Source organism: Nestor notabilis, unplaced genomic scaffold (genome assembly GCF_000696875.1).
Source record: "Nestor notabilis isolate BGI_N333 unplaced genomic scaffold, ASM69687v1 scaffold24316, whole genome shotgun sequence".
NCBI lineage: Eukaryota > Metazoa > Chordata > Aves > Psittaciformes > Psittacidae > Nestor > Nestor notabilis.
This window is the reverse complement of record NW_009933745.1, coordinates 1-16,675: the sequence shown is the minus strand read 5'-3', so window position 1 is coordinate 16,675 and position 16,675 is coordinate 1. Positions and strand designations below refer to the sequence as shown.

Below are 16,675 nucleotides of genomic sequence, written 5' to 3'. Positions count from 1 at the left end.
ATATAAATATAAATATAACTTCAGCTATCTGAATTGCAAAAATTTGGGCTCGGTGACTGGATTTATCTCATGACACATTTTTGATGAGGTGTCGGTGCTGGATGAGGTGTGCCAAAGATTCAGTCAAACTTCTGGAGGCCTGAGGGGAAATAAGACCTCACTTTGGACCTGCTTCCATTAGGAATATAAGCATCTTCAGCCAGGATAAAGAGGTGTGCTTGTCTCTGAAGAGAGGTCATCATCTGTAACCCCCTCCTAGGGCTAGGTGCTTATCCATAAGTGTTCCTCAAAACCAAGATGCTCTTTTTTATCTTGTGCCCAGTAACACTAGAAAGAGACAGCTTTGTCAGCCAGCTGCGATTTTCTTTGCCAAAGCTGGAAAAATCTCAACAGGGAAGGATCATAATACACTCATCCAGTTTCTGATACTCTGTCATAGAGCAGCCAGCTCAAACAGGCACCACACTGTTGGCAAGCTCTGTTTGGTGATCTTTTTTTATCCTGCTGCTTCAGGAGAACCTCCAGTCTTTCCCTGCATTTGCTCATTCACATCTCTACACATACAGTCTTCTCTGATGTGCTCCTTTGGAATTGTATAAAGTTATCCCTGTGAATGAATCAAATAGGGGGGAGTCCAAACAAAGTGAAGAAAAATACCCTATAACAATAAAATCCCCATTTGCACTTCACATTTGTCACTGAAAATTACACTTCACCTATTTACATATCTGGCTAATCTCATGTAACCAGTGAAGGATGAAAATGAATCATTTTCATGTGTCTATTCCTAAAAAGAAATGATTCCTGAAATATGCCTTCAAAAAATTATTTCATATGCCTATTGCTCTTGAACTTCAGTTGAAAGCTTGACAAAGATTGACTTTTACTGCTTACTATAACCATACAGACCAGTTGTAGGTGGCTTAACATGTCTCCTGAGCCACTCCAACAGTCATTGCCATAATCCATGTCTCATATGAATATCCTGTATTCTTACAAAGTGTATATTAGCCAAAACGTAGAACCAGTGCACAAGAATATGGTTAAGTTGTGAATATTCATCTGTTTTTTCACTTCTCCCTATTTGCTGTGAAGAAGGTGTTTCTTAGGAGGAATAAAGGTTTTTTTCCTTAAACAAAATTCAATTATATTATTAATGTGTGCTTTTTTACTGTTTGCAATGCAACCAGGGCAGATTTTCCTGTCTTTTGTATGGTGCTGTCAGATATGAAAATGTGCAACATGAAAGAGGTGGTGACTGATTTCTTTTTCTCCTTTAAAGGTATTATCCAGTTGTAAAATTCAGGTTGGGTTATAGTTCTGGCTTTAAAATTCCCAATGTTTTGGGGATCAAAAAAGTTACCATTTACTGTGCCAGTGCTGTTATTTTTTTATTCTACATGCAAAAGATAGAATCACAGGATCACAGAATGGTTTGGGTTGGAAAGGACTTTTAAAGATTATATAGTTCAACCCTCCTGCCATGGGCAGGGGCATCTTTCACTAGATCAGGTTGCCCAAAGTTATGTGCAAAGATGCATGTATCTGTCATGACCACCTTCCTTATACCCAGGGGGCATTATAAATTAGGAATCAAGACTTTCAAACCTTCATTCCCAAGACTCCTATTGCAGAAAGTAGCTGAGTCAATCTGACTATGCTTTGCTGGGATACCTTGTTTCGTCTAAGTAGGCTGTTTTCTACTGAAAATCTTTTATTCTCTTGAACACTTTGGCACATACAGTATGTGAGATCACAGAATCATAGGATGGTTTGGTTTGGAAGGGACCTTAAATCTCATCTAGTTCCAACCGAGATGAGCTGTTTAGACACAAAACAAACTGTAGAGCCAACATAAAACCAAGAACAAGAAGATTAAAGATTAACATGTAACTATCATTCACCTTGGACTGCACATGCATATGCACGCACGCATGGAGTAGTGTTTATTACTTAGTGGCACGTCATAGAACCATCATATGTTATTATCTAACACCCTGCCCCATCACATCTTGAAATCCTCAAGCGATGGGGACTCTACACCCCTGGTGAGGTTGTTCCAGTAAATGGTTGTTCTTACTGCAAAAGATTTATTTCTTCTATTGAGATGAAATCTCTCCCAGTGCAATCTGTACCTGTTGCCCCCCGTCTTCTCCATACAGCTCTTCGTGAATAGAGAGCCTTTGTCCTCTTTGTAGCCACACTTTAAGTACTCTGTGTCTTCAGATATGAGAAACTCTATTTCCTCTACCTGGGAAACTGTATCCTTGAAAACTTACTATCATGTAAAGTGGGTATTTCAGCCAATTCAGAAAATGAGGTTTATGTTTAGCTCTAACATACTAGAGGGCACTAATAGGACTTAATGGCCCTGATGATTCTCACCTGGACCACTCCACACACATGCCCCTGCCCATGGCCCAGGAGCCCTATTTAAGCTCAGTCTAGGGCTGTCAATCCTTCCTTGATGACACTGGAGATCTGTTTAGCTGCAGCTGTGTCTTTGCCTCTTGGATGGATCCTGGATCAAGAGCACAGCTTTGTCTCTAACCCTGCTCTTGGCCCACCTCCCTTTGCTCCTGATGGCCCATTGTGGATGGATCCTCTACTTCTAAATTTCCTTGGACTCTAAATGAAAACACTGTTCACTCCGTCTAACCCAGGTATGAAATATCCTTGAATAACTCCAATATTAAATCCCCTTTTTTTTTCTTCATAAAACGACTTGGTTTTGAGGCTGGACTCTGATGCTTTGCTCCATTCCTCCTTGAAGGTATTTTCTTTCTGTTCCCAACCTATCACATACACTAGAAGTTACTAGAAGCTCTCATGCTACCAGGTGTATGCATTTCCTGCTGTCTCTACATGGCAATGTGGATAGAAGATTTGCATTCAGTTTGCTGTCACAGCTGACTGGTCAAACAATTGCACTGCTTATACCTGGCATGTAGTTGCATCTCTTCCCCAAAGAATTCCTAAGCTCTAAACCCCAGATGTTGGCAGAAGTAGTCATAAATCCATAGCTTATCACTGTGAATACAATTCAATAGCAGGATGGGACCAGCTGTGGTGGTCAAGCATGGAATTTGGCCAGATAAGCTGACCAGCAGCCTGCTTAGTAGCCACTGTCCCCTTTAATGCCTCTTTTCTTGCTCTTCCCTCATCAGCCATGATGCCTCAGTTACTCCACCATTGTCTCCTCCCAAAGAAATGACCTGCCCTGATCACTTCCCCATGTTCATTCCAGTTTTGCTGTATTCATGCCTGGTCTGGGGCTTGGATTGGATAATTTTTAAGGTCCCTTCCAACCCAAACTATTCTATGGTTCTATGATTTTGCTATTCCTGATACCCAGGTAAACTAGACCCATGGTGTTTCTGGAACATTGGTACTGCTGTCCTCATGAGGGTCTGCTCCCCAGTGGTGTCCAATGCTTCCCCTTCAACCGTCTCCGAAGTCTGCCCATCTCTAGCACCTCTGGTGCCCTCCTAACCATGGGTGAAATCTGCCTTTCCATCATGGCGCTGTTAATTTGACCGTTCCTCCTTGTAAGTTATGCCCACTGTTTTTTGATGGTTTATTCAGTGTAACATCGAGCTAGGTCAAACATAGTCACCCTCCTAAGTCACCTTTCCTAAGATGAACATTGTGTCACAGGTGTGTCTGAGCCACTGTTCCTACACAGCTAAGATTCAGGACCCTAATTTTGTGTATCTAACAAGAAATGGTCAACTCATATTTACTTCTCCCTCTTTGATAATCTTCGTTATCAAAGGGGTGAAATATTTATCTCCCAAGGCAACTTTTCCCAGGTATGGCACATAGGAAGAGCTTCCCCACAAGTATTTTAAGACAAAAGCTCTCCTTTTCTTTGCTGCTCCTAAGGCCTTCAGTTGGTGTGGTGTGGTCTGGCATTGGTTCTGTTAATGAACCAATGTAAGTGGTGATCCATCACCTTAGATGGTGTTTTCTATTTAAACCCACAGCTGGGACTTGCAAATTTTGTTTGTCTCTTAAAATAGATGGGGTTTCTGTATCAGCAAAGGGTCCTATAAAGATGTCACACAGAATTGATTGCATCGAGCTGTGTGTGATTGCTAAACCTTATCTGGGGAATGCACATATGTAGCATTCATTTATTTGATCTTAAACCAGCACTGCTCATTAGTAATGTTAAACCTGGCTTCTGCACTGCCAGTTGGAGATGTTCCTGGTTTCAAACACGTTAGCCCAGATTTATTCTTAGCAAATATCCGTGAGGACCTGGATCTCCTCTTTGCCCCATCATTCCCTCTTGGAGGTCAATCAGAAGAACTAAATGTGAGGGATGCTTCTCAATCTGAAAAATACAGTTCCTTATGGAGTGACATAAAGAGAAGTCTTTACAGTATGGGTGGCGTGTGGGGAAGGAGTGCAAGTGTGGCTTTGAGTACAATTTGTGGGTTTAAGGGTAAAATCAGATAGTATAGCTACACCCTGATAGAGGACAGAGTGGCTTATATCCATATATATGGATATATATATATAAAATCCATATTATAGCAGCGACATGTACAAGCACTTGGGTCCTCATGATTGCTATCATCTTTTTCTTTAAGTTTCAATAGTCAGCAGCCAAATGGGGACTGAAACTCAAGAATGTCCAAGTTTATTTTATTTATATGACACCTCTTTGCCAGCTTGATCTCTAAAGGAAACTAGAACTCTTTTTAGGAGTCTCTTGAGAGCGCCCCTCACCTCCATGTTCCTCAGGCTGTAGATCAGGGGGTTCAGCATGGGAATCACCATGGTGTAGACAACAGACACTGCTTTGTCCTGGTTCAGGGAGTAGGTAGAAGTGGGGCGGATGTACATGAAGATCATAGTCCCATAGAAAACTGAGACTGATGTCAAATGTGAGGCGCAGGTGGAGAAAGCTTTGTGCCTGCCCTTTGAGGAGCACATCCTCAGGACAGTGATAAGTATATAACCATAAGAGACAGCAATGAATGTTAAAGTGCTGAGAGCAACAAGAGTAGCAATGGTAAAAAGCACATGTTGGTTGACAATAGTGCTGGAGCAGGAAAGCTTCAGGAGCGGAGGAATATCGCAGAAGAAGTGGTTGATGACATTAGGGCCACAGAAGTGTGCACTGAACACTGAGCTGACAAGCACCATTTGACTCACAGAAGCTATTAAGTAGGATCCCACAGCCAGGTGCACACAAACTTTCTGAGACATGGTGGTCACGTAGAGTAGGGGGTTACAGATGGCCACGTACCGGTCATAGGCCATTGCAGCCAGCAGGTAACACTCAGTGATGATGCAGAATCCACACAAGTACATCTGGGCTGCGCACCCTGGCAAAGAGATGGCTTTCCTTTCTTCAAAGAAGCTCACCAGCATTTTGGGAGCAACTGCTGAGGAATTACCTAGGTCTACCAGAGAGAGGTGGCAGAGGAAGAAGTACATGGGGGTGTGGAGTTGAGAGTCAAGCCTGATTAAAGCAATCATGCCGAGATTCCCCACCAGCGAGGTGACACAGATCAGAAGGAACAGCACAAACAGAATGACCTGCAGCTCCCAGATATCTGTGATTCCCAAGAGAAGGAACTCATCAACAGTTGCATTGTTTCTTCTGACCATTGCCTGAATGAACCTGAGTCTTTAGGTGGGGAGAAAAATCAAAGAACACAAGTAAGTTACAACTCTGGATAGAGGAATAAATAAGTCATAATGATACTGAGAATGTCATGTAGAGATGTAATATAAGAAAATGGGATGCTGCTTTATTTTAACAGAACCCTACCTGCCTGTTACTATGCAAGAACTGAGTACTTAATTCTCTTGAGAAGCTTGCTGTTATCCATTTAACACCTCCATAATGACAGTCTCAAAGAAAGATTACTTTTGTTCCATTGCCGAGATTGTTCCAGGAAGGAGGAGAAACTCCTTAGTCTTTCTGATCTTTTTGAGCTTTTTCTGCTTAGTTCTATTGTTCAATTGTCCTCAATAGCTTATCTGTGTGCATGGTGCCTGGGAGGAATAATAGGATGATTCTGGTTATCTGCTCTCCTATTCTTCAATAGTGAAGCTCTCAGCTTCTAAGATGACACCTAAGTTGGCCACTGCAATTCTGAGAAGTCCCCATAAGAAGATACCCCCAAACTTAAATAAATAAATAAAAATCCATGTAGAAAAGCAGTTTATATTAAAAGCAGATGCTAATTTCATTAAAGCTTATTTGCTGATTCCAACCATAACATCTCAAAGCTGAAGGCAGGAGCAGCGTAGTCACGGACCTTGCCCTGTGTCCCTGAGCCTGTTTGTGCTAATGGCAGGGAGGAAAGTTTGTCCTGACAAAATCATACTTGCTTTTGTCCATCATTAAAGATGGAGCTGTACATAAATTGAACCTGCTTCCTAGGTGGATAGCTGCACTTGAGGTATCTGTTCAAAGCTTCATTTATGGGTATCAAAAAGAAACAGGCACTTTAAGGCAAAATTCACAAAAGTCACTTGAAATGTCTACTTACTTTGGGGTGAAATGACTCTCTTCTTAGAGGTGCTGGTTTCTTGTCACTGCTTATAAAAAGCACACAATGATTAGATAAGCTGTAGAAGTCTGTCTCTGTAGGGGGTAATAGTAAGTCAGACAAATCAGACCATCAGACTCTATAGGCAAAGAATCATAGAATGGTTAGGGTTGGAAAGGACCTTAAAATCCTCTAATTCCAACCCCTGCTATGTTAAATAACAGCGTATCTATGGGTGAAACAAAGGAAAGAACACTATAACCTCATTATCACCTTTTCACTTCTCTTAAAACATTGACTTGAACAAAAATGCCTCTGGTTTTCAGGTTGTGCTCTTATTTTGACATTGCTGTTCAGAATTCTGTAGGAATTAAACTGTTAATTGCAGGTGTATTAACCTCAGCTTGCACGATGGAGCTTCTTACTGAAACAAGTGCATGAGTGAAATAGCTTTTAAGCTGTTGCTATTTTCATTGTCCTGAGAAATCGAGTGTACTTTCAGACAGTTACAGTAGTTGAACTCATTAGTAGCAACTTGCAGAGCCCAACTGCTTGATTGCTATTAATTTTGTGTCATATAAGAAGTTCTAATGGTGTGGATAAATAGATGCTATTAAACAATTCTTCTTTTGCTGTAACCCCACATTTCAGTGCTCACTGAGCCAATATTAGAAGTTCAGTGGATTTTGGTGGTTTGAGATTAAGACTTAAACACACCTTTAGGACTCAAATTCACATTTAAGACTCAAACCAACGTGCATCTGCTGTAACCACAGAGAATGGCTGAACTGAAGCTATCACAGAGCTGCACCAGCCAAGGGCAGAGACTTCTCTTGTGAAGCACTGACCTGAATGTCAGTACTGAATGTCTGACTAAATACAGATTTCCCGGAGCAAGAGTCCAAAAGTCTCCATGTGGGAGGAAAAGAAGCCACATGGACATGTACAAATATTTGTTCTCCTATTTTCCAAAATGAGAAAAGAATCCAGTTTTGGTCAAACCAATTTTCCTTGCTATGACTGAATTTTTAGGGGTAGACTTTTAGCATTCCTTATATAGAAATCCATTAATTTTTACCATTCTGTATATGAGCAGAGACTACAACCATGTGCATTCTGTGTGCAAGACTCAAGGTACAGAGTAAGGCTAGAGAACAAAACAGTGACACAACACACAGTCTGTCAGACTTTATAACATTTCAGGCTATAGATATGTTTCCTACCTTGGAAACTAAGGTTAAAAATGATGCTCTCATTTCCTTGGGAACAAATGCTGCTAGAAAGCTGGACACAGAAAGGCATTTAGAGAAGCCCTGACCATGGCATCAGGTCGGCACATTCTGCCCCTCCTTGTGTGGCGTTAACTACAGCTAAGATGGTGTGCAGAGTCAGCTAGGGAATAGCAATGCCTTCCCAATCAACTTCCACAATCAGTGTCCCTTAAATGCTGTAGGTGTCCCAGAGGAATCAGAGTGATGCAATGGCTGCAGTCTGCTGAGGTCTCTGGTTCATGAATACAGAGTTCCTTAGGGAGGAAAAAAAAAAAACCCTCAGGAACACAAGCAGAGAAATATGAGTAAGAATATTCTTCTCCAGGAAAAGCTGTAATTCTGACAATAAGTTGGCACTTTCTTTTTGTTTTGATTGACATACATGATATTTTCTCTCTGGCCACAGATCCTCTTAAGTCATAGAATCACAACCTGGTTTGGGTTGGAAGGGACCTGAAAGCTCCTCCAGCTCCAACCCCTGCCCCGGCCAGGGACACCTTCCACTAGAGCAGGTTGCTCCAAGCCCCTGTGTCCAACCTGGCCTTGAACACTGCCAGGGATGGGGCAGCCACAGCTTCTCTGGGCACCCTGTGCCAGCACCTCAGCACCCTCCCAGGGAAGAGCTTCTGCCTCAGAGCTCATCTCAGTCTCCCCTCTGGCAGTTTAACATGGGGCCATACATGCAGAGGATTGCTGGCCTTGTGAAACCATCAGCCTTTATATGAGGACTAGAAGGAGCTGACATGAAGGGAGGGGAACCATTGTTTCAAGTTTTGCTGGTCCTCATAAAACAACACACATGTAAGCTGAATTCCAGTCTGCATTCTCCTTACTTAACCTAAAGGTAGTTCACATCACTGCCGGTCTTCCTTATTGGACCATTAAGTTATACTTTTACTGATTTACAGTCTGGTTATCTGAGATTAATACTAGATAGTTGATTAATATTAGACACATGACTCGTCCCTGAAAGTACAACTGGATCAAAAGAGAGAGACAAAGTTCTCTCCTGAACTCAGATAAGCAATGTCCACAGCCTGTGTATAGATTCTTCCTAGAATGCACTCTGGATACTTCTTAGAATTTGAATGTTTATTTCTCTACATGGATTACTAGAGCAGCAGAAGTTTAAGCTGAGAGGAGTAACTTTTAATTAAGTTGACTGATAAACCCTGTATTACCAATATCAAAGAGCAGAAATATGAATCACAACCCAAGCATGGTTATTCCCCCCTACTCTGGACTGGCTTTCCCACATCACCCCCTCCCAAACCACAGCATCTATTACATCCCTGTTGTGTCATGGTTTAGCCTCTGCCCAGCGTTTCAGAAGGTCCAAACACCTCCATCACTGGCTACTGGAAGCCTTGTTGGAGCTTTCCCATGTCTTCAAAGCCTCTGTGGAGTTTTCCTATCTCTTCACAGACTGTTGAAATGGGAGAACTAAGAATCTGTTCTGCTGCGGTGTTCTGCTTTCCTCCCATGTGATTGTTTCGGTCAAGATCTGTGTCTTGCCTCAGGGATGTCATCTCTGACCTCTTTACCCCAGAGCTTCTAGCTGTGTTCTGTGTAAGTGCTGGGGGACAGGGCACGGGGGTAGAAGATAAGATCTGTTTAGTATAATTCCAGCAGCATAAAATTCAACTAAGCAAGCCTAACCTAGCCGTTGGGGCTTATTTTGTTATCAGTGTAGGGAGGGAGAGATCTGCAGAAAGCAAAACATGCTATTTTCCTTAAACTTATTTTACAATCATCCTTTGGAAGTGCCCATTTCTTGCCAGTGATAGCTAAAAGAACCCAGCAGACTTAGGTTAGTAACTTTAAGATGCCTAAAACTAGTTAATATGTGTTCTTGTGCATTATGGGGGTTCCTCTGACTTCCAGATCCTTTGAGGTCTGACGTTGTGCCCAACACAAACTGCATGCTATACAAAGCTGTCCTCATTCCATTTAGATGTTATTGGTGACTCCTGGGAGGAATATCTTGGATTCAGAAGAAATAAAACTCTAAGACCTTATGTGTTTGCCTATGAACATGTATAGAATCATAGAATGTTTCGGGTTAGACTTTAAGATCATCCAGTTCCAACCCCCTGCCATGGGCAGGGACACCTCACACTAGACCATGTTGCCCAAGTCCCTGTGTCCAACCTGGCCTTGAACACCACCAGGGATGGAGCATTTACCACTTCTTTGGGCACCCTGTGCCAGCACCTCAGCACCCTCACAGGGAAGAGCTTCTTCCTTATATTCAACCTGAACTTCCCCTGCACCTGTGGACAAGACAGAAGGAAGGAGAAGACAAGCCATGCAAATAAAGCTTGTTAGATGGAGAATAAAAATGTCAAAAGAGTTGCCCAAGTTTCCTTGTGGAAAAACATATCAGCTTGCACATTTGCCAAGTTAAGCATCTGCTAGTGAAGAGTGGTTGAATTTAAACCTTCTTTTATTGCATCTGTCCATCAGCTGCTTGATAATCTTTACTCACAGCCAGTATCAGGGCTCTTCTATGAAAGAACAAGGTTTAGCTCCTTTATTTTGAATTAATGAAGGAGATTTAACTACTGCTTAATATAAGTAGCAAAGTAACAAACTGCTCTAAATCTTCTTCTGGGTGTGTAATTTCTGTGTTACACAGGGACCTTAGCTAGTGTGAATAAGCACCTTTAATTTGATATGATTATAATCCTGTTACCAGAAGTTCTAATGGCTGCTGGAAATCCATTTTCTAAATCGTTGCAATCATTTTGAGGTGCATTTGAAGTTCTTTTTCCCTTTTTGAAGCTGTTGCTTCAAAGTCACAGTGACTTTGTATCTGTGACTCCATCTTGCCAAGATGCCCATTCTCATTTCAACACTGTTTTGAAGCTTAAAACCAATACTCTGTATGGGTTTCCAGTTAAAAGAAAGATAGAAACATATCAGAGAGTGGGTACAATACCTTTACAGCACATCATTTCATTGGAACATTTCCACACTGAGACAGCACCAGTAGCACTTTAATTATTTGCTCTACTCTTCCCTAGAGAACATCATGGTCTCCCGTGTCCAAAAGGAAGATATAAAATCTGTGACATGCCCCAAAAGAAACATTTCCTGCATCCAGGAAAATAAACCAAATATCTCCCTAGTAGGTAAGTCTCCTAATGAATAAAATTTCCTTCTGTTCAAGGAGTTGTGTAGGAATTGTTCGAAGTCAGTTGCTTTGGATGAATCGCAGGCTCAGAAAAGCTTTGCAGCATTGTGATAGAACAAAAGAAAACAATAAATATGAATATATCTTTAAAAAGGCGGGAATTTAGGTTATTTTTAATTTTTACACCTAAATTTTGATCTGATACCTCTTGCAGGTCCTCATCAAAGACCACTCAGCAGCTTCTAGGCTTTCTCTGCCTTAATCTCTAAGCATGAACCACAGCCGAAAATAGGAGGAAACAGCCACATGTGCGTAACTATGGAGTATTTTTCAGAGCAGAAAGGTTCTTTTTCTTACTTTCATCAGAAACTTCTTAAATTACCTGTGAGTGTTGAAATACGTGGTAATGTTACATGATTACTGGTTAACTGGTCTCAGCTAAAAATAAAGCACAACTGAGTTTTGGCAGAGCTTGTCACCTTATTCTAGGAATCACAACACCTGAGTCACCCCAGACACCTTCTGGAGTAAACAGTCACATCCAGAAAGCGATTCAGGTTTTAGGATGCATCAAGAAAGAAGGATCTTTAAAAAAGATCAAACAAAACTGTCTAAAATGGGATTCATCTCACGATCTAAAGTTTTGGCAGTGAATGGATATTGGTCATGCAGGCTTCATTCTCATCAACAGATGCACATAGCCAGGATATGATGCATCCCACCTACCCCTCTGCAGTGGTTATAAATGGAGCTGAAGATGATGCACTCAGACCAACCTTTAGAAAGCCAAATACAGGTAAGATTGAGTGCCTGGAAACACTGCTGAGAACCAAACCCTCCTATCTGACCCCTCGGGCTCTACTGTAACCATCTAGTGTCCTATCCTGAATGAGTCAGCTTAGATTATTCTATATATATCATTAAGGAACACAGGCATTTCTGGTTTGGCTGTGCCTTTATCCACTTAGCATTGATATTTACAAGACTATTTAACTGACCTGCCAGCAGTCCCTTTATTAAATGTCCTTCTGCAATCCTTATATTTCCTGGAAATATGAAGGTGAGCAAGAGAGATCTGCCCTGCCTGGAATTCATACTGGTATCAGCAGGGAAGCATCTTAACTTTTGCAAAGTTAAGTTAAATAATCCACTTTGGAAAGGTAAAATAAAGACCCCAAATTAATTTTGTAGGGGACTGAGTCTAATTCAAATTCAATTCATTTCAGACCTAAAAAAAGGTGGGGAAAAATGCTTGGAAAATCTAAAAGGATTTGTGTTTGGATGCTTGAAAACCATACTCAGGGCTTTCTTTTCAATTGCTTAAGAATTAATCAGTCTCAGGAAAATGAACCGACAAACTACTTGTAAGAAATCGCAGAATCAGAGGCAATATTTCATTTTAGACTCAATGATTTGTGTTCCAAAATAATTGTCTTTTTGTCTAAAAAAACTAATAAATCTGTTTATGTTCCAGCCTTTCAATCCTTTTTTTCCAGTGTTCAATTTCACTGCTACCTCAAAGATCATTATTAACTCTGCCTGAACTCCTTGTTCTACTGGTCACGCAGGTAAATGTGTAGCAGCTACACTCAAATATGTAACTCATAGTACACAAAATGTTATACTCAATGTTTTCATCAAGTGATGTATCACACAAAGCTTCTTCTATATTTGCACTATGCTCTAGCTCTTAAAGAAAATCCCATCTGAGGTCTTATTTCTTATCATAGAACTGCAGAACACCAGGCTAGAAGGGAACTCAAGGACAAGTGATGTATCACACAAAGCTTCTTCTATATTAGCACTACGCTCTAGCTCTTAAAGAAAATCTCATCTGAGGTCTTATTTTGTATCATGGAACTGCAGAACACCAGGTTAGAAGGGAACTCAAGGACCACCTGGTCCAACCTTTCTAGGCAAAGCATGATCTAGACTAGATGTCTCTCGTGAGACACCTCCCCCCCCCACAGTCCTGCCTTCAGCTCTGGGGCAACAACACTAGAGGGATGTGGAGCTGTTGGAGTGAGTCCAGAGGTCCTAAAGGGAATATGAAGATGCTGCGAGGGCTGGAGACGCTCTGCTCTGGAGCCAGGCTGAGAGAGCTGGGCTGGGGCAGCTGGAGAAGAGAAGGCTCCTGAAGGGGACACCTTAGAGCAGCTCCAGGGCCTAAAGGGGCTCCAGGAAACCTGGAGAGGGGCTTTGGACAAGGGATGGAGGGACAGGACAAGGGGAATGGCTTGAACCTGCCAGAGGGGAGTCTGAGATGAGCTCTGAGGCAGAAGCTCTTCCCTGGGAGGGTGCTGAGGCGCTGGCACAGGGTGCCCAGAGAAGCTGTGGCTGCCCCATCCCTGGCAGACAGGGTCTTGGAGCAACCTGCTCTAGTGGAAGGTGTCCCTGTCTGTGGCAGGGGTTGGGATTGGATGAGCCTTCAGGTCCCTTCCAACTCAAACCAATCTGGGATTCCACGTCCCAGCACCCTGCCCATATATATAAGAAAGGAATATACAGAAAGGAATTTATGACGTAAAGTGTGTAAAGCTGTCTTTGAATATCCTCCTAAGGTTTCTTTTCAATGAGCATCTTCTAAGCCACTGGTTTCCTCCTCTGATACTGGGTGAGATGCTTACATTTCTGTCTTGTGAGGCATGTAATGTGTTTGTGCATTGCTTGCTCACTAGGACTGATCCCCTGACGAAGCTCATGTGTATGAAGCCAAACACAAGGTCATGAAATGCCTGATGAAAACTGCACCACACTGACTGAGTTCATTCTCTTGGGTTTCACCAACCATCTGGAGGTGGAGAAACCTTTGTCTGGGCTCTTCCTACTCATCTACATCACCACTTTGGTGGGGAACGTTGGCCTCATCGTGCTCGTCCAGCTCAATGCCTGCCTTCATACCCCCATGTACCACTTCCTAAGCAATTTATCTTTCTTAGACCTTATATGTTCGTCTGCCATTGCTCCCAAGATGCTGGTGAGTCTGTTAGCACAGCAGAAGACCATTTCTTTCACTGGCTGTGCAACACAGATGTTTTTCTTTGCTGCCTTCGCTGATGCCGAGTGCCTCATTTTGGCTGCGATGGCCTATGACCGCTATGTGGCTGTGTGTCGCCCTCTTGTCTACACTGTTGTCATGTCCCGCAGGGTCTGCGCCATCATGGTAGCTGGGGCTTATCTCAGTGGAGGTCTGACCTCACTGGTGCACACATCTTTCACCTTCACATTGTCATTCTGCAGCTCCAACGTGATCGATCATTTCTTCTGTGATATTCCCTCACTGCTGGAGCTCTCCTGCTCCAACACGTACATCAATGAGGTTCTCCTCTTCACCCTGTGTGGCTTTATACAAACCAGCACCTTCCTGGCCATCGCTGTTTCCTACACCTGCATCCTCAGCACCATCCTCCGGATCCATGTGGCAGACAACAGGCACAAAACCTTTTACACTTGCACCTCCCACCTCATGGCTGTTGGGTTGTTCTACGGCTCCCTCCTCTTCACGTATCTACAGCCTGGTTCCAGCCACTCAGTGAACACAGACAAAGTGATTTCTGCATTTTATACCCTTGTTTTTCCCATGCTCAACCCCTTCATTTATAGCCTGAGGAACAAAGAGGTGAAGGATGCTCTAAGGAGAATGGTAGAGAGAAGAGTGTTTTCGCAGTGATTTTCTTAGGAGTGAAAAGATAATGTGTTTCTGGTGGAATAGACCATGAAAATACAAATGATGGGAACTACCTGACTTAAATGTATGTGCCTTGTTAGGAATGTCTGCATCTGAACTTACCAGGTTCATTGGTAATCACTGGGAAAAAAAGCAGCCAACTTACAAGGTGATTCACCATATCACGAAACAGAAGCCCAGGTCAGATGGTTCCCATCCCAGAAGGATCCTTCTCCTCTGCTCTAAGTTCTCTCTAGAGCCTTCTCTTCTCCAGGATGAATAATCCCCACTCCCTCAACCTGTCTCCTCTATCCCAAATGCACAGGAAAGGTCTATTTTTGCAGCTTATGCTTATCGAGACAACTCTCAACCAAGATGCTTTAAAGAAAAGTCCTATTTAAACAACTATTACATACACGTGTAATTGTATGTATTAAACTTGGAAAATTAAAACCTTTTGTACCTATTTAGCAGCCAGCTTTGCCATAGCCTCTATAGTGAGAGGAATCTCATCTCCTCACAATTTATGGCACTTTTAGGACTGGGCTTGTTCGTGTTTCACCATGCATCCTTCCTGCTTGTTCTGCTCCCACTAGACATCTTCTGTGCTTTTCATCCTGTGTTTTTACCTTAAAGACTTTCCTACTTTTCCCATAATCTGTTTCTGCCTTTATACCACAAGCCCTCATTTCCCTTCTCATGGCTTAATTAGTTATTTCTGCTTAATTGTGCTATAAAATGTTTGCTGACGGGTATGGTATTGGCTGCATCATAGTGTTACAAAGCACATACACACTGTTGTAGTACACCGGTATCTGGATGCAGTATAAACAAATATGGTACATACTTAGGAAGTTATTAAATATCCTGGTGACTCTTAGCCCAAAACACACATAAATACATGTCTGCGACATGCAGAGTTCACTCATGTGGTATATATCTGAAGTGCAAGCTGAGAACAGAGGCTGAGTGACTAAGATGAATTAAAATGATGTTATTTCTTAGCTTACACACAGGAAACTCTGAACTGAATGAACCTTAGGAAAGATCAACAAATACAAGATGTTTTTGTCATTTTCTTTGTGCGTTGTTTTTAGTGTTTTGTTTCCTCCATTCTTCTGGTTCTGGTTTTTTGCTTTCCGTCCTCACCCCGTGTTATAGCCCCAGGTCACCACCAAGCTACCTTGGTCAGGTGGGAGAAGATAAAAGCTTGGGAAACTTTTCCTTCATCTTTATCTTACGGTGTTCTGTTGGGATGCAGAACAGTTCCTCACGCAGGGAACAGCCACCTATGGGGAAAGGAATAACGACGCATTCAGCACAGGCAGGGACAACATAGGAAACAAAAAGCTTTCGCTTTTTGAAATGAACTTGCAGGTGTGGGATGAGGAGGGCCTGGAGCACAAGTGTGATGGGGAAGGGCTGAGGGACCTGGGGGTTTAGTGTGGAGAAGAGAAGGCTCAGGGGGGACCTGATCGCTCTCTGCAGCTGCCTGACAGGAGGATGGAGCCAGGAGGGGGCTGGTCTCTGCTCCCAAGGGATGGAACAAGGGATGGGACAAGAGGAAATGGCCTCAAGCTGCCCCAGGGCAGGTTTAGCTGGAGCTGAGGAACAATTCCTTGCCCAGAGGGTGCTCAGGGCAGGGCTGGAGTCACTGTCCCTGGGGGTGGTATCCCAAACCCTATAGTTGAAGCCTCAGTGTCAGGGGTTAGTGGTGGCCTTGGCACTGCTGGGGAATGGTTGGACTTGATGATCTTAAAGCTCTTTTCCAACCTAGGTAATTCTATGATTAATTATATCCTGCTTAATACACCGGGTGCGATGGGCTGCTTTGGCTGCGCACTTTCCTGTTGTTCTAGCACTCAACCCCTTCCACTTCCCGGTGCCTGCAGAAGCCCTTCTAGTTCTCCTCGCCCGCTCCTCACTGTGCAGCTGCACTACGGGGCTCCCAGTCCCGCTCTCTGCAAGCCCAGCACCGCTCCCACGTTCCTCCCCAGCCCTTGGCAGCCTGCTCCTGCAGCGCGGGGGCAGAGGAGCTGGGGCACGGCAGCCATGGAGCGGTTTGTGCTGGGAGGGACCTTAAAGC

The 16,675-nt window shown here is 43.0% G+C and overlaps 2 protein-coding genes across 2 annotated transcripts; one reads left to right on the top strand and one right to left on the bottom strand.

The window, feature by feature from the left end:
- Nucleotides 1-4,653: 4,653 nt before the first annotated feature.
- On the bottom strand, nt 4,654-5,625 carry LOC104401201 (olfactory receptor 1019-like). Its single transcript, XM_010017026.1, has one exon. It carries the CDS (start codon nt 5,623-5,625, stop codon nt 4,654-4,656), a length of 972 nt encoding a protein of 323 aa, XP_010015328.1.
- An 8,028-nt stretch (nt 5,626-13,653) lies between these two features.
- LOC104399471 (olfactory receptor 5AS1-like) lies at nt 13,654-14,592 on the top strand. The gene has a single exon (XM_010017025.1). It carries the CDS (start codon nt 13,654-13,656, stop codon nt 14,590-14,592), a length of 939 nt encoding a protein of 312 aa, XP_010015327.1.
- The last annotated feature ends 2,083 nt before the right edge of the window (nt 14,593-16,675 follow it).